General features: G+C 35.6%; 1 protein-coding gene across 1 annotated transcript in view; it reads right to left on the minus strand.

Moving 5' to 3' along the window:
* PTPRQ (protein tyrosine phosphatase receptor type Q) overlaps positions 1 to 12,097 on the minus strand; it is a 98,503-nt gene extending 86,406 nt beyond the window's left edge. Inside the window, exons 1-9 of the mRNA XM_058023292.1 lie at positions 12,044 to 12,097; positions 11,475 to 11,586; positions 10,626 to 10,852; positions 8,591 to 8,660; positions 6,357 to 6,556; positions 4,703 to 4,952; positions 3,458 to 3,586; positions 2,574 to 2,720; positions 725 to 897 (exon numbers count right to left, since the gene is read on the minus strand). Coding sequence (XP_057879275.1) covers positions 725 to 897; positions 2,574 to 2,720; positions 3,458 to 3,586; positions 4,703 to 4,952; positions 6,357 to 6,556; positions 8,591 to 8,660; positions 10,626 to 10,852; positions 11,475 to 11,586; positions 12,044 to 12,097 — 1,362 coding nt within the window. The remainder of the gene's footprint in view (positions 1 to 724; positions 898 to 2,573; positions 2,721 to 3,457; positions 3,587 to 4,702; positions 4,953 to 6,356; positions 6,557 to 8,590; positions 8,661 to 10,625; positions 10,853 to 11,474; positions 11,587 to 12,043) is intronic.
* Positions 12,098 to 18,405: the final 6,308 nt, after the last annotated feature.

Below are 18,405 nucleotides of genomic sequence, written 5' to 3' on the forward strand. Positions count from 1 at the left end.
GGCACCTGTTTCCAAAATTCAGCCCAAAAAGCCCTACGCAGAAAGAATTAAATCCTGAGCTGAATGTTTGCCAGGGGTCTGCAGTTCTGTGCTGCATACTCAGAGATGCTCTAAGCACATAAAGCACATCAGCACCCAAAATCCAGAAGCTAGACTGATTGACAGCCTAAGTCCCCTCAGAGATATGATCCCATAGATGTGCACAGACATCCTTAGTATGCAACCACAGCATGGAGTTAAGCATGTAGCATCACACATGTGAATTTAAGGATACAAAAGGAGGCAGAAATGTCTAAGCCTGTCTGCCTTGCTAGTAAAACACTTAGCTAGCATTTGGACACTTTTGCTGAATTCAGAGGGTTCATACCCACGTCTTCTGGAGGTTTGACTGAATGGCTGTGTATCAGTGTAGGCACCCAATTCTTTACTCTTAACAGTCTGGCCACCCTGGCCTGCAAAGAACCCAAGGACTGTGGGCTGTGGCTTCCTGCCTTCAGCAGCTGGATCATTTTACCAGAATGATTTAATTTTTCATGTTGTGGAAACAGTATTACTGGAATCGTTTTGAAAGCCAGTCAGAGAAAGACAGTGGACTGAGGAAGATGGCTTTTAAAAAAACTGACAACTTATCAGTGGGAGCTAGCTCATTCTGTAAATGTCAGATAAGGCAGAGAGCAAATTTAATCTAACATAAAATCCATATTAAAAAAAAAGAAAATAATACCTTATTTTTGTCTCCAAGAACAGTGTTTTCCAGAGTGGCAAGTGTTGCCTGCACATGTACTTTAACTCTGTACTGGGTAATGATTCCATTTGGTTGTTGTGGTTTTCTCCAAGTAATTTTTATATATGTGGCTTCCACTTCTGCTAGTTGTAAATCTGATACAGCACCTGGGACTAAATTTCCAAGAAGAAATTTCAGTTCATTAAACACTTGGGATTTTTACAAGGTTTTTCAGCACTGTATAAAAAGTACAATAGACAGTCCAATTTCACATCCTTATCTTTTGAGTTGATCCTATGCAGAGTAGAGAGTTACTTCATGTGTTCTCTCAGCAAACAAGTTACAGTTCTAAAAATAGGCAGACTTTTTTGAACACATAAGACAACTATGAGTATGGTCAGAGACTAATGAGATGTAAACCAGGATTGCTCTACTGAGATCTACTTGGTTGGAATCAAGCAGGCCTTTGCTATTTTCCTATATGGACTCTTAAGTATTCTTGAAAATAAAAGGTTAGCTCTAAAATCATCAAAGCCATAGAGGAAGGAAGTAAAAAAGCTGTGGAAAAATTAATGTGATACAGCTTGTTAATTTCCCTTTTACAAAAGGTTTATATAATTTTATTTAGGTTTATATAATTTTATTTATATTATATATTTCATAGATGTGTGTAAATATATATATATATATATAATAGATATAAATTACATAATTTCTATAATTTTTTCATTAAAATTTCAGTCTAAATTATATTGTAACTTCCATAGGACTGCCAGAGGTAAAATACATTTATATTCACTAGAATGATATTCAGATTTGATACAAAAAGAATTTTTTTTTCTTAATACACATCAATAAAAGACAATTTTGAAATTACTTGTATAAGGAGGATTTTTAGATTTGGCATTAAAATAAGACACTCTGTGTTATGTTAAAATTACCCCAAACCCACCAAAATTCCCTTTGGTTTCTGTCAGTGCATTTCAACAAAAGACGAACACCTGTACTCAGGTAGGTAATCTCTGGAAATTGTCTCTGAGAGCTACCTGAAGAAGACCGTTCAGGAAAAAATATGATAAATAAATAAAGATAAGTTTTCCTCCCAGTGTTACATCTTAACAAGAAACACTGCCAGCAATCCCTGAGGCAGAGACTTTCTAAATTTTTGTTGTGCAGCATAAAAGTAAGACAGAAATAACCCTCTTGAAGCTCTCAATTTTTCCTCCATGCATCCTCAAATGCTGACCAAGAGTCCTGCACAATCTCACATATAGGTGAGATAAATCTGCATTTCCGTGCAGCCAAGGGTTCCAAGCTGGTGAGTTGGCCATTTGGGACCACAATTCCACAGGACCGAGGGCTCAGAGGCAGAACCAGCCACTTGTACTGGGACAAGCCCTCCATGTGGGGCCTGTCTCACTGCTGAGGGTGGCTCCATCACAGACGGGTCCTGGATTTGGTGAGGATGAGTCAAAGGGGAGATTTCATAAGGAACAGGGGGCTGAACGAGCCAGCAGCAGGAATCTGGGCTGCGCTTTCTTTTCCTCTTGCTGCCATCTAACGGGGCAGAGGGGGCCCTGCAACTTAATTACTGTACCTAAAATTAACTACTTTTGTTAGAAAGACACTACATTTCTTTCACAATCTCTGAAGGCCTTTGATAGCGGATAAATGTACTGACAGAGTATGAACTTAACAAAAACAAAGAAATAAATGTCATTATTTCTTTTCCTCTCTTGTAGGGCTCTTACATCCATTCTCTCCTTTGCAAAGTACCTTAAAGGCTCTGAAGGGAAAACTGAAACCCTTTATCGCGTTCAATCAGGTTTTTTTTCCTCTCTGTGCTTACCATCTGCAGGAGTGAAAACTGTGAGGTTGGTCTTTGGCCCCACCCCAGCGCTTGTCTCAGCACTGACATACACGTCGTAGGTTGTAAACGGCACAAGGTTACTAAACACAAACTTCAGGTCTTTTGTACTGTTATCCAGAACATGACCTGGAATTAAAAACAAAGAGATTTTAGGTCTAAAAGAGAAACAGCCCATGAGTACTTTCTGGTATGATGAACAAATGAAAGGACAAATTTGTTCAGGGAAACGCTAATCAAGAATCAACTTTAGTGGAATAATGCTGAATATATGGGGAATAAAACAACAAACCAATCAATCCACCAATCAACCAAACAAGCCACTTCAAGGAGGTGTGAGTTTTAAGAGATTTTTAAAAATGCATCTTACTTTTCCTGTGTGGTCCCATAAAAACATTAGAATGCAGCTTATGCTTATGTCTTACTTAACTACAGACAGTTCTATAACTTCTGTATTTATATATGTCTGAGTTTTTAAAAAATGCAAAAACATCAAAACAGACTTAAAGTGTTGATTGCATACTGCATGAGAATGAACATTCTCAAGAAATCTTTAACAGAAAGAGAAAAAAGTAAAGATTTAGATATATAAGCACAGCGATTCAGCTATGCTTAACCTGTGCATCTCCTGAAAGATTGTGGAGAAGTTGATTTTTTCTATTCCTAGGAATATCTAATGTGAATTTAACTTTATACTCTTCCTTTTCCCTTAAAATTAATCTACAAACCATTAAAACATATAATACCATAAAGGGATCTATAAGACTGATTTTGACCATCCACTTTTGATTGGCAGGCCCAGAAGAATGTGTAAGGAAATAATCACAAAAAAATCAAAAGAAATGGTAACATCAACTCTGGCTTACCAGATGGTCCATACAGCTCAACTCTGTAACTGAATTTCCCTGTTACTATGGTCGGTGGGTCCCACATCACTGAGAAAGACTTTGCTGTAATGTTGCTCTTGGCAAAATTCTGTGGTGGGTCTTCTGGAACTTAAACAATATTGGGAAAAGTTTTTGAACATAAAATACTTTATATTAGGATGTCCAAGAACCCCATAACAGACAACTCATTTCTAACATAAACATGAAATATTCTGAAGGGCAGCCATAAAAGCATATCATTAAAATAATTTAATTTATGATTTAAGGTAATTCTCAGGGAAGGTATCAAGAGAGTTGATAGCATGGAAACAATCTCTAAAAGACAAAGGTGAAAAATAAACTGGAAAATAGCCCTGAAATCATTAGAAGAGAAACTGACAAAAATTTCATTAACCCTTGAGAGAGCAGCAAACTAAGGCTATTGAAATTCCATCAAAGCAATTCAACTGAACATTTCTAGGAGGAAATAAAATTTCTTCTTCTGAACAGTGCTATCTATTTTGTATGTATGAAAGGGAACTGAGTAACATCAAATCATGTCAAGCAAAAGAATGATAAAGAAAAGAATACCGCTCCTTTGGAATGCTTTTTTTGTATAGCTCTGCTAACAGTGCTCCCACTACCTAAGCCATTATAAAAGTGCTGCTCATGGACCATTGCTTCCAATTCCAGCTTCTCAGTGCATTGCAAGTAATCAAAAATCAACTTCACCTGGTGCTTAAAGATTTCTTCAGCCCTGAACAACTTTCTGCAATAGGTGCAGATTGGCAACAAAAGTACAGGAGTTTTCTTCATTAATGTATTTCTCAACAAAGGCAAAGAAGCCTAAAGTGCATTTCTATGTACACAAAACACATCCTTTTACAATATTATGCCTGACAGTTATGACCCTTCATCTTTATTTTCAATTCTTCTACCATTATTCTATTATTAGCAGTTCTTAAATTGTCCTCAGTTTTTCATAAAATTTGATCTGTCCTGAGTTTCTTGGTATCTTTGACTCCTAACAACAAGTGAACTCTCACTCACCGAACATTATTAGATACATAAATATATATGCATTTTAAATTGTTTCCATCAGGTAAAATTAAGTAATCACGAAAATACAAAAGCATGATACAGATAAAGACAGATTAGGACAGAAGTATCTTGCAGCAGAAAGAAGTTTTTCACACAAATCTGAGAACTTTATTGCCATTTTAGAGCCATATGTATTTAACATACCTGATTCTGGTGTCCGGACAATTGCACTGTCAATGTAGCCTGCTTCAGTGGTAACTGCAGAGACTTCAAAAAGATAGGTGGTGTATGGCCTGAGGTTAGTTACAACAAAGCTGATTGGTTCACTCCAAACAGAGCTCATCTGACTTGCTGCCTCTGCACTTGGTGTCACTGTAGTCTGTGAAAGACTTGTGGATTTCCCAAAAGTAGTTGAAGGAGTGGTAGTACTCCACAAAAAAGATTCACTCTTATCCTATAAGTAAAAATAACAAACATAATAAAGTGCATCTATAACCAATAATTGTAAATAAATGTAAAATAAGGTTGACCATCTTTGAAAGAAATTACCCTGAACTGGTTCTCCTTTTTGTACTTTAGTTTCCAAATTTAGGCAGACTTTGCTAGTGCATCCTCTTAGTGACAGTGTTAGAATTTCCTGCCTTATTCTAGAAGATCTCAAATCTGAATAAACAGAAGCTTCTCTCTAGGATTCATTTAATTATTCCCAGTTTCCATTTTCAGCATTCAGTCTGTCTCTTGAAAAACGTTCCCTAGAGAGGTCCTTTTGCATCACATATATGTTGTATGTGTGTATGTGCACACAGATGCATAACATACATATATGCACACATCATGGATAAAACCAGACAGGAGTTTCTTAATCCATTATATCAGGAGACAACTCTGAAAAATTGCTAGGCATTGTGGTGACCAATGCTTATGGTTCAGTAGGTGGCAGCCTGCTTTCTCAGAGCTGAATTAAACCAGCCTGGTGTTAGGAACCTTTGCAATGTCTAAAACGATCTTTCAAATAAAAACTGAAACCAAATTTATGTTAACTTATGCAATTTAAAATTGTACTTTTCTTTAAAGCGCTAAGTGTAGGAAATTTTTAAAAAAGGTCAAAGGAAAAAAAGTTTGGTTGCTTGACGTTTTGACATTTCTGTAACTGCTAAACTTTGCTCAAAGTAAGAAGGAAAAAGAGAAAAAAAATTCTAGAAGAGAGAATTTTCTTCAAGAAATTCCAAAAGGATTCAATGGTTACAGGTCTGCATTCAACAATAAGAACAATTCTTATTGTTGAACAAAACAGACTGCAACCATATTTTTGAAAATCACTCTGCCAATCATGTTCAGTTTTTATTTTGGTATAAGAAGTATTTTAAATATACTGAAATGTGCAACACAGAATAAAGCATACTTCTAAAATACAAAAATATCACACTATATAAAAAATATCATACTATATAGAAAATAAGATATTAACAGTATGTCTTCATGGACCAAAAAATCCATGTAAATTCTTGGGTTTTTTCTAATTGAATTGTGTGTAAAATAAAAAGATAAAAATTGAAAGCTGAAAAAACCAGAAATTTTCTATTTCATGATTTTCTGTTAAAAGGATGCCAAACTTAACCTTTCATAACATTTTTACTTTGATTAAACTGAACTTTTCAAGCAAAAGTATTCAATTTAAACTACTTTGAACAGAAAGGCTTTTCTTCATCTATTTTAGCCTGCCTTGGGACTAAATCTGTAAGGTTTTTGAATCTTTCTGAAAAGTAAGGCTCTACATTTTTAAGTCTCAAATTTTAAATGTAAAACTATATTCTGTGGGTTGAGTCTACTTCTAATTTAGAAGGTTTATAGCACTTACATTACATTCTGGTAACCTCCCAGACAGAAGGTCCTCTACTTTAACCAAGACATCTTTCACTACAATTCCACTTCTTGCATGTTTCACACTAATCTTGAAACTAGTTATCTTTCCATTTGGTTGCCGAGGGAGAAACCAGATCAGATTTACAGCTGAAGAATTTAAGGCTTCAACTGTGAGATTCACTACTTTACCTGGAGCTTGAAAACAAAACAAACAAAAGCAGTGAGATAAACTTTTCTTCTCAGCACTGAAAATTAGCAAATACTTCTTTTTTGTAAATGCCATTTCTAGCTTCCAAATTCTGAAGCAAACACATAAAAAAACATTCACAAACACATGTAATGTAGCTGATCTACAACCAGCTATTTTTCAATATGGTTTAAGTGAGAAATATAAGTATTTCAATCTCATTATATATGCAGTAATTGGTTTGGTCAACTAAGAAATTTTCTTCTTAGAAGAAAGGTATCTATTGTTCCAGAAATAGAAAAACATTGCCTTTTTTTCTGGTTAAGAGCATTTGATAACACTGTGTTTTATTTCACTTTACCTGTGTCATCTTTTCTGCTGCACATAGCTTTAAGTAACTCAATTAAGTTGGAATATTCACTATTGCTGCATAAATGCTGCTCTTTGTATCAGTGACAGTCTCTGTGGCCTTTTTCAGAGCATCAGTATTAATCACAGCACAAAGGAATGAGATGCAGCATTGAAATCAGATTTTTACGTGCTATTTTACATGCTGAAATCTCCTGGGAATTAAAGCCCTGTGGCCCTGTCTTAGTGCTGCCTACATGTGGCAGAGTCAGCAGCAGGTTCTGCTATAGCTGTCTTAGTACCAAGGAGAAAAGGCTTTTCACAGTCTTTTTAAAAAAAGGCATTCCACAATTACACACCTTCCACAGGTGAACTGAGACAGCTCCTCCAAGCCTCATATTTAGTGCTTTCAGTCCTGCTAAATCTCTTCCGCATCTTTCACCTCTTTTCCCCTCCTCCCAAAATTCAACCTTTATATTTAAATTATTTTATCTTCAGGCTAATTTTCTCCCTTTAAACTTCCCATCTTTATGTTGATTAAGATGTCTGGCTTTCCTTAGCCAAAGCAAGAATTAGAACAAAAAAACAGTTGAGAAAGAAAAATACAAATGTTATACCAGTGACACACAACTCACCTATAATTTGAAGAAACCTTCCAATTACATCTATAGTAAGGCATTTTAGGTTTAATAAAAATGTAGACAGAAATGCTTCCAAAAATAAAAAGCTTATGTTCTCATATGGAAAAATGCCAGTGCTGTCCTCTGTCAAACATGAGTAAATAATAAAGCTCACAGAAATAAGGTTTTTTACCAGCAATAATGCACAAATACTGAAGAATAAGGATCTCACACATATCCATGTGGCAAGTTTACTACTCCTCCTTATATTGGGTTCATAAATTATTGCATTATTAGTTCAGAGTGATGATTTCTGCCATTAACTAAGATATCTCGCTCTGCAGTTTGCACAGAAAGAGAAAGCAGCCTAAACCCAGATGGGCAGTCACTGCCTTGGCAGCACAAGCTCTGTTTTCCATTGAGACTGCTTCACAGGTGCACTGCTGCAAGCTCATCAGCCAAGGCACAACTGCTCCTGGAGCACAAGCAAGACCACAAACACTAAATTAGTAAAAATTGTGCAAACTCAGCTTGTGTTTGAGTTTGCACAATCAAACTTTCTAAATCAAACCACCAAATCAAATTTTCATTTCAGATTTTTTTTTACCTTCAGAATCAATGCCTCAAAATTTAATAAAATACATTCTGTGCTGAAGTTCTGAGAACCCATCACTAAACAAACACAGATTGACTTAGCAGACAATGGCAGAGATGATCCCACAACAAAGTCTGTCTCCTAGAATTGTTGCAGGCAACAACAGATGGATCCACTTGATAGGTAGTTGTGCTCTGCTAAGACCTTGCTTTCTGGAAGCTGCCTACCTAGAAACTGGCATAGGAAAACTCCAAGAAAAACGGACTTTGTGTACAACAAACACCCCTATGGGCACACCCTAAATGGCATTGTTAGCAAATAGAACTAAATGAAACCTTGTCACTGAGTGGCAGAATAAGAATAAGGATTTTGTTCTAAATGCATTGGAATTTGTTCAAGTATGAAATTCATAATGGAAATTTATTTGAACAAATTAGAGCAAATTTAATCAAAATAATTGACAGCTTTATTAAATTTACCACTTTCTGCAGTCTGGAAAAGGAAAGGATCACTAAACACTCCAATACCAGCACTGTTCTCAGCAGCAACCTACAGGAAAAAACAGAAAGGATCTACATTAGAAAATATACAGTATATACAGTTTCAGGGAATATGAAAATCCTAAGGATACACAGAGATAGAGCTTTTAGCTTTTAAACCATAAATATACAGGTGAACATGCCCTTTATATTTGTGTTGTATAGTTTATACTCAATGTTTAAATATAAAAAAATAAAAGGGAAAAAGTATGTAACAGCATAAGAATTTGAGAAAACCACATGTGAATATCCACACATGAAGAGAGGATCCCTATTTTATTAGTCCCTATTTTATGCAAAAATCCACAACAAGAATAACATCAGTAACACTCCTTTTTCTTACCACAATACACTTACTCCAGGTTCTGCATTCCTATTTTACTTACTATAATTTAAAGGGGTAAAAAGGAGAACAAGCTGCCTTTTATTTCTCTGTCTCCTGTAGGCTAGTGAGAGCAGGTCAATCTTACTCAAAGCAGAACCCAAGGAAAGCATAACTTTTTGCAGAAAGGCAATAGGTCAGGGAGAGTGTAGATGCACTTTATGATGAAAATGCTTCAGTGCTCACAATCATGGACAAGTCTTCCCACAGAAGAGCAATATATCAAAACTTTGGTAAAATTGGGTTTGGTGACAATTCAACTCAGTAATGGGCCATGGCATCCAGTATTTACAAAGAAAGAGAAAGGAAGTCTAACTTATTTTTTTGAAAATAAGTAAAAGGGACAACAAAAGGTAAATATGAGTAAAATTGCAACAGTGATGGTGAGTGGTGAGCACACAAAGGGTAGCAAAGGACAAAAGAAAACAGAAGGCCTCAGGCCAGGAAAGGAAACTTGCTCTAATCACTTCTTGGCACTAAACAGTGTGCTTTTCAAACGCTGTAAAGATTAAATGAAAGGACAAAGCTACAACAGACAAACACAGTAAAGGAATACAAGGTAGCATCAAAGACAATCTAGGATGACAAGAAGAACCTGTGTCACTGGCTAGCTCCTTCCTAAGCCATACAAACACATGCACACCCACCTCATGACTACAGCCAACCCCACCTACTTGTGCTTCACAGGAACAATCTTGAAACATCCTTAGAAATTGATGAAGTAATTGCAATAGCTGAGGAAATTGACTGGAGATCTTCACAGGTTGACATGCAGTCAAGAAATTCTGACAGTACTTAAATTACACCATATAGATCTTAAACTATGTCCTCACCTAAACATTGTTTTTATCACCTCATCTCAAGGTAGCTCTTGTAGAAAGAGGTCAGAAACAAAACTAGCATTCAGACAGATGTGGAAACCCCTATCTCATATGTGCAGCTTCAAGGCAACAGAATGGAATGAAGCAAATCAACACATAATTTCATTAAATTCTTGGTATTGAAAAGAGGAACCTCTCCAAGGTTCTCATGAAAGAGTAAAGCATACAAATAATTGCTTGGCAAATACTGCCAAGAGAGAAAAAATTAATTTCTGCCCACCTGAAGTCATCTATTGTTGAAGAGTTCAGAGATGTATCAGAAGTGCCTATTCTTAGAGCAAACAAGTTCTATATATGGAAGACATGCTTTTTTTGATCTGGCTGAGATGATTTAGTAATCTACATGTAATATGCAAAGTACACCAGTAATTTGAAAGATTAAATCTCAATGAAGATAAAGAAGGATTTAAATGTGCTCAAAAATTCTACCCTTTGCTTCTTATGGTTTACCACATAATGCCATATATTAATTCAAATATCAGTAGAAGCAGGTATATTTCAGTGCAAGTTTGACTGGGACATTTTAAAGTAGATTTTAAAAACACTACTCAAATAAACTCAACTAAACAAATATCTGGCTAATATATTTTGTTATATGGCAACAGTAAATAACATGGTCCCTCAGAAAACTTTACAGGAACCTACTATAAACTCACACAATTTACAATAAATCAGAATTCAAAATACTGAAAGGTGTTTGTCAAGCCTTTACCATAATTTCATAAGTTGTTCCAGGGTTAAGACTGGTGAGAAGGACTTCCAAACTGTCTGGCTTTGTTGTGACCTGTGTATAAGCTGTTTGCATCCATGGGCAGACTTCTTTATATTTAACAATATAGGATAGAATTCTCCCATTTGGATAGAGTGGTGTGTTCCATGAGAGCAAAATCCCAGCAGAACCCACTCTTTCACCTGCAAGGAACACAGGTGGCCCAGGATCTAAAAATAAATTAAAAAAAAAATTATATATGTGTGCCCACATACACATATGCACACACACAAGCACACACATGTAAACCAATTTTTAATTAAGATTCATGAGAGTGGAGACACATTCACAGATTCTACAGAGAAATTAAATCATCTGCCAGCTACAATCCTGTTAGAAATTATTAGGTCAATTTTGAAACACCAGAAACATTATTCTGTAAGAATGTAAAAAATGTATTGGTCAAGAACTTTGTTTAAAAACAGAGTTTAATGCCAATTTAATATCTCACAAATTCTAGCATTCAATTAAAGTGTGCTCTCTTAAAAAGCACATCTGCTTTGGCTACATTTTGTTGGAAATAGCTCTGAACATTTCTTTATGTACCACTATAGGTGTAAATCAGAGTCTGGATATTACTACATGACACAATAGAAAATTTTTCAAAAGCTTGTAAATTTTTAAGCTCTCATAGAGCACTTCCAATTCAGCGTATTTTTAAATAGTAAAAGAAGATGAAAAATTTTAATGGCTGTTGAAAACTGATTATAATTTTTTGTACATTACTGTGGACATAAAAAAATATAAGAAAGCATAGTTTAAAAAATGAACAAAATTTCATTTTTAACTCACTTGTCACATTTGTTGTCACAGTTCTACTTGCAGGTGAGCTATAGACTGATGAAGAAACTGCAGAAACTGTAACATTGTATGTTGTTCCAGGAAGAGTATTGGAAAAATCAGCCTGAAATAGGACATCATTTTATTTAAGCCTTTTATAAAGAATCACAAAAATGAATCCCTCTCTCCTCCAAAAAACCCCAAAACAAACAAACAGAAAATATCCCTACAAAAAAAAAAGCACAAAAAACCACAGGAAATTTTGATCAAATCATAACTAAATTTCTACATCTGTTAGATACAGTATTTTGCTGGCAACTACCCTTCATAATATGTGTGCAACATTCAATATAGAAGAACAATAAAATTAATAGTTAATTTTATCCCAGAGTCTCCTATCAATGTATCTATAGATGTTTCTGTATTATCATTATCAAAGTAAATATGAAGCATTATAAAACTCATTTTTGAAAGAATGAACAAAAAAATCCCTGAAAAACAAGTTTTTGACCCTTAAACTAGCCCATCCTTTTCAGTAAGCATAATTATTAACTTTTTTAGCAAGAAATTATATAAAATACCTGTGTCTTTGCAGTTCCAATGAAAAACAAAAGCAAAACATCCAGAACAACCATTATTTCTGTTAATATTATATGTTCCAGAGAGCAGAATCAAAAAGTGCTCCTATATCTTTTTGATGGCTTAGCAGTGAAATGTTGCCTGCATTAATGATTTAAGCAGAGATCCTCCTGGCAAGTACACAATTAATGAGTCTGTACTACTCAATAGCTCTGCCCTTCCCTTGTTAAACTATTAATGAATCCTTGGATGACGGTCTGTGTACTTCTAGTAGACTTTAAAACAACAGTAAGTTCACTACCTGTTGTTAGGCAGCAAACTGTGGGTGCTGAAATTTGCTCCCATCCCACCAATTTTTCATTAATACTTTCACATTCATATATGCATTAAACAGCTAAGGAGGAAAGCTTGAATTCCTCATCAGCACAGCACAGAAGGAAAAGCCAGCCCTGCAAGTCCTGTAATAAAAGCACTTACTTGATACTCCCTAACTCCCAGATCTAGGATAACAACAGAAGCATGATCAGGAGCAAGAGCCACATGAAATCTGTCTACAAGTCCATACGGTAGTCTCCAATACAGTGAAAAATAATGTGATGAAACATTGAAGAATTTAAGACTTTCTGGTTTTGGAGGTTCTGAAAGAGAATTGTGGAATAAATGACATTCGCTTAAATAACTCCATTTAAAGTATATTAGTAGTTACAACTGAATAGAAAAGCACCAAAGAAGAGTTTACTTGCTATGCAAGGGATTAGTGTGGATATGGCAGCATGTGATCTTACGGTTGCTACACTACCCCTGGGATTTGGTCGATGGCCTCTCAGCTGTGCTGGGTGCCCGTTCACAGAGAGCAAGCTCAAGTGTCTCTGCACAGTGTTCAGTTAACAACAAAATCTCTGCACAGTCCTGGGCTTTCTGCTGCCCTCAGCCTTAAACTTAGCACTACTGCTGACATAACTACTGCTACAGTTGAAATTCAAGATATAGCTAGTGTTTGCCCTGCTGCTTGCCACAGGGCTGATAACTATTTTATACATTTCATGTATTTGGAATCCCAGTAATTCCATGAACTCTACTCAGTTAAGATCCCAAAATGTGGATAGTTTACTCCTTTTATTAAAGCCAAATATCCACCTGCTCATGTCACAACATCACATTTTCTTCTGCTTTTAAATGCACCTTTAAATTACCGTATTTAAATTTAGCGTATTATTCACTCTAAGCCTCATAATCAATAATGAATGAAAAATTAGGAATTTAAATTCTTCAGGAGATCATTAAAATGTCATCTACATATAAGACTGTATAATTTGTTCATCTCTACAATCTCTGGCCATGTTCATCTGTTTTCTTTCTACTTTAGAATTCACATATAACTATCAGCTTTCTCCATGCTCATCTCTCAGAGCAAGCCCAGTCAGTGATGCTCTTCGCCTCATTTCAGATTCACCCTTGCACTCAGTCCTCTGTCTGCCTTTCTAACATGGTACTTCTGAATTCAGACTAAATCTTCTAGTAGTTTATACATTGGTATCCTACTGTACAGCCTGAGTAATGTATAGCTTCAACTCTGAAAGACTCCATTCCTTTCTTATTTGCTGTAAGTCTGCTAAGATTATATGTCTTTGATGAACCCTTTATACAGACTATACAAAGTTGCATAATTGTTTCAAACAGATAACTCCAGTTCATCAAATAATCAGAAATATTAATATATCCAAGTACTAACTTCAGATTTTACATTCCATCTGTATTTTTCTTATATGTATGGGTTTTTTTACTCATGGTTTTAACACTAACAGAACAAAAAAAATCTTAACAATATATGTGGAGTTGTGCAAGTTTAACTGAGAGCATAAGTTCTTCCTTTTAATATACTCTAATAAGTTTTGAGTCCTACGGCTTTCATCAGTCCTATTATTTGCATGGATCTCAACTTCCATTAAAGCTGGATTTTAGGCATATAGAGGTCTCTTTGAACAGACCCACAATAAATTTCTGAATGTAGTTTACAATCTAAAATCTTAATTCTACAAACATTTCTAAATGCATTTAACTTCACCCATTGTAAAAACAAACTACTGAAATAATTGTAAGGTAAAATTCAGCTTCTGTGTATCTCTTTGCAGGATGAGATCCAAAATACTAAAAATGGTCAAAAGAAATTCAGCACAGCTAAAGACATTATGTTTCTAACAGGTATCCCTACGTGCAGCTTGAATTGGGTACAAATAATATGCTTAGGAAGTTATGCCCACAAAAACAGCAGATTATTACACCTAATCTCTCCTGAAATTTTGAGCGAGATGCAAAATGATAAACATGCACTGTTAGGGACAGGTACCATTCTCTGGCAGAGGAAGCAGGAAACCATACAGACCTGTTACAAATTCAAGGAAAGCAGAAGATCCTTCAGTATTTCCTTTTAGTCTTCTCAGTGTGAAATTGTAAATGCCCCCAGCTGTGAGGTCTGTAACACTGAAGTCTGTCACTGTTCCTGGGATCCTGAACTTTTCTATAAAGGTGTTGTTGGATAAAGATGCTTTATAAGAAGTGAAGTTACTCTTGGTTGGATTCCACATTACAGTTGCAGAGGAAGTAGTTACCATTTTTAATCTCAGACCACATATCCCAGCAGGTTCTATGGTAAAAATTATTGAGATTAATAAAGAAAAGATTAATCCTTAGTACTTAAAACATAAGACAATAACAGCTTTTAAAAATAAATATTTTTTACCTAAAGTAATGTTTTGAGACTTCAAAACATCATGAAATATGTATATAAATTTTAGAGCTCCTTGTATGGATATATAGAAAACAGTGCCACTATGTTGCACAGGGTAAATAAAACCTGGGGATGTACCTCCTGTGTGCATTATGAAATTTATGGAAGAAAATTTCAATTTTATGAGGTCTTCTCTAAGTACAGTAACATTTCCCACTGGTACAACAGGATGAGAATGGAACACTTCGTAAGCACAAGTAGAGATTTTGGTCATTCTGAAGTTTTCTAATACATTATATGCCACATAATTTTAGAAAACTGTTCATCTGTTCACTTAGAGACAGAGTAAATAGCACAGTCTCAGGGATTATCCCTTTTTTCTTTCTTAAATAGTATTTTTTATGATATGAAGATTCCTAAAATCACAGATAATTCACTAATAAGATCTCCATTTATCTGTGTAGCACAGCTGCTTGGGAAAGAAAAATGTTTCCATTCTCCCTAAAAAGTGAATCTCCCACATAATTAGTTTATCTTGCTTGAAGCTTTATGAAAAATAATAATTAACATATGCCTATTACTCAGCATGAAAAAAATCCTGAGGGTTTACCAATAAAATTACACTTTCTATAATCTAGGCATACTCAGGACTCATCCACAATTCTCTTGAAAATATTTATCTGAGGAACAACGGCATCTTCAGGAACATGATAATGAATATTCTGTTGCATGTTTCATTCACAAGAATCTGCAGGACTTGTTCTGGTTTTTTTTTCAGAGATTCACTTATCTTTGAATAACTAAGTGCAGAGCCTCCTTGACTATTAACTGAGTTAAGGAGTTATAGTCCAAACACGCCACAGAACATCCATCAAAGAGAAGAGGTCTGTGACATGCATATTTATAAATCTTAGAGTTGATTAATTTTCTGATTACAACTAGCCTCTTTTTATCTGCTTTTGAAGCCCAGAATTCAATGTAAATCTTTTCTAAATTTATGCCACAAATATATTTCCCTCTTTTTTATGTTGTATCACAGGAGCATTGGAAAATAAATGTTTGCTCAGAGACAGAAAATGAGTGCAAGGTACTGGTTTCTGGACTTTGTTAAGCTCTCTGAGGCACAATTCCTCTTACTGTCTTGAACATTCTGTGTCCTTGCACAGGAGCAGTACTGCAATCTGAGACCATGGACTCGCAAGAAATTAGGAGATACAGAAACAATTGTAAACAAAATTCAAGGTAATTATAAAAGTATAGGAAGCTATTCTGGCAAGATATTACTTTGTTAAACTGGAAGCTTTTTTCAAAGAGCTATTTCCAGCCATGTCTAGACTCCTCAACCTCAATTCAGCAAGTCATGTACAAGGCTCCTATTTAAACAACTATCACAAGAAGAAGCACAACTTTCCTCCCAAATTTGAAGTCTCATTTTGAGCTCTGTGATCTTTTTCAGTTACAAATGATGATTTAAATATCTCTGAACATTTACTGGTTTTCAAAAGGACAATTTATATTTCCTTACTTGTGATGACTTTTTTCTCCACAACCACAGAGGAATCCAAACCTTTAACTGTCCATAACTGAAAAATGTATTCTGTCCCAGGGGTCAGATTTTTCACTACAGCTCTGCTGTCATAAATAGTTCTGGTAAGCAGCTTTTCATTATTCATCAGAGAATATGAAAGCTATCAAAGCAAAAGAATTCTTTATATTAGACCATTTAAGTTCATAAAGGTAATGATTAAAGATTGCAACTACCTGTTAGTACAAAAACATTTAGAATATTTTTCACATTTTAAATACAAAAAGAATCAAGGAGCTTTATATTATGTTCCACCAACATAAAACTCCATCATTCCTTAATAGCCCAGAAGTGCAAGCAATGACTTTAATATTAAAAAGTAGATGGAGTAAGCAAAGTGAAGTTGAGGCTTACAGGTTTTTGCTCTTAGAGGAAGGACAATAAAGTGTACCCTGACTCTTCAGTCTCACAGCTGTACTAATGAACTGCACAATTAATTACTCTATCTTTCTGGCAAAAAACCTCAAAACAAAACAAAAAAGCAAAACAAAGCAAAAAAAGGAAAACACCCAAACACCTAAAACCATTCAACCAAAAAACACCCCCATGAGCTGTTAAGAGCTGAGATTCTGAAAAGACTCCCAAGGGATCAGTCACTGAACTCCGTTCACTGTTATCCCTTGAAAATTCATCTGTTAAGAGCCACTGCAGAAAACAGAAGGGTTGGAGATATAAAGTCATTGAAATCTAGGGACTTAACTCCTAGAGGCTAGGCTTAACTCCTAGATTCCTTCTGACCTTCCAGGCAATTCTAAGGTAACAAAAATTCCTGCACCAGTTCTTTCTGTGGACCTAGAAGAGTGTCCCTGCAGACTCATTCCCATATGCATAGCGAGAGGCAAGATGCAGACCATGCCTGCCCTGCAGAGGAGGGCGCTGGACAAGCACCTCCAACAAAAAACACACATATCTCAGGAATGGCTCTTAATGCTGAGACCAAGTAGGGCTGCAGCTGCCTGCACAGTGAGTCCTGTCCTGCCACTAGTTGTTTCTTCCAGCAGAAAGGGGATGTTGTACACATGGCAGTGACCGGAAAGCACTGGGGTTAGCTGCTATTCATCTGGGGGGCAATGATCCATTTCCCCTCTGTCTATTTTACCAGTACAGTGTCTGTTTATGCAAACAAAATCTTGGAAACTGTCATCACCTTATTAGAATTACAGCACTGCAAGACGCTAGAAGCAAAGCTATAGATTAAAGATTTACATCTAGTATAAAGAAGTTAGGAAAGTACCTTTTGTGCACTCTTCACTTTACAAACTACAATATATTGCATAGAAAGTTGGTGAGCAGGGATGATTAATTTTAAATGATTAGTAAAGCGATCCCTTTTATGCAGGTGCACCTTACTAAGCAACCAGTCTACGAAAGCCTTTCTCATTAAAGATTTAAAGAAAAGCTCATTTATACAGACAAAGCACTGTCTAATGTGGCTGCTTGCTTTATGAGATGCTGAACAACAGTACCGTGACATAAAGATCAATATTACAGATGACAATTTTTTTCCACAGAGTGGTGAAAATAGCATTATCATTTTCAGAAGTCTATCTGAACTGGCTCAAAACATGAACAAGATCATTAAATTTAATTTTAAAATTCGTAAATATGCTTCAGACTGCACCAGCAAATAGTGTGAGAGGTTAACTGTCTGCTCTTATCCATTGAGATCAATGCAGCTTTACACTAATGAAGAGAGAAGAAATGTCCAGGAACTATCCTAAGGATACTAAGATTTCAGGTTTAGGTAGGGATATAATTGAAGCCACAGGAGAGCAGAAGGAAAAGAATTGGGCACTGCTATAGTGGGGTAAAAACCGTGTAGATCATTAAAACAAAGTACTTTGACTCATGGTAGAGCTGTATACCAAAGAATATCCCATTCAAGTTAACTGTGAAAGATCATTGAAACCTATATTGATTCAAGTGATGTGTTAAAACAGCAATATACTAAGTTTTGTTCACCATAAGCTGGTTAGTGGCTACAAAATGTTAAGGCTAATACAAGACAGACTGCAAAAGCCAGGATACAAAAGAGAGACGGGCTGCATGTC

The sequence above is a fragment of the Melospiza georgiana genome, chromosome 4 (genome assembly GCF_028018845.1).
Source record: "Melospiza georgiana isolate bMelGeo1 chromosome 4, bMelGeo1.pri, whole genome shotgun sequence".
Classification (NCBI taxonomy): Eukaryota; Metazoa; Chordata; class Aves; order Passeriformes; family Passerellidae; genus Melospiza; species Melospiza georgiana.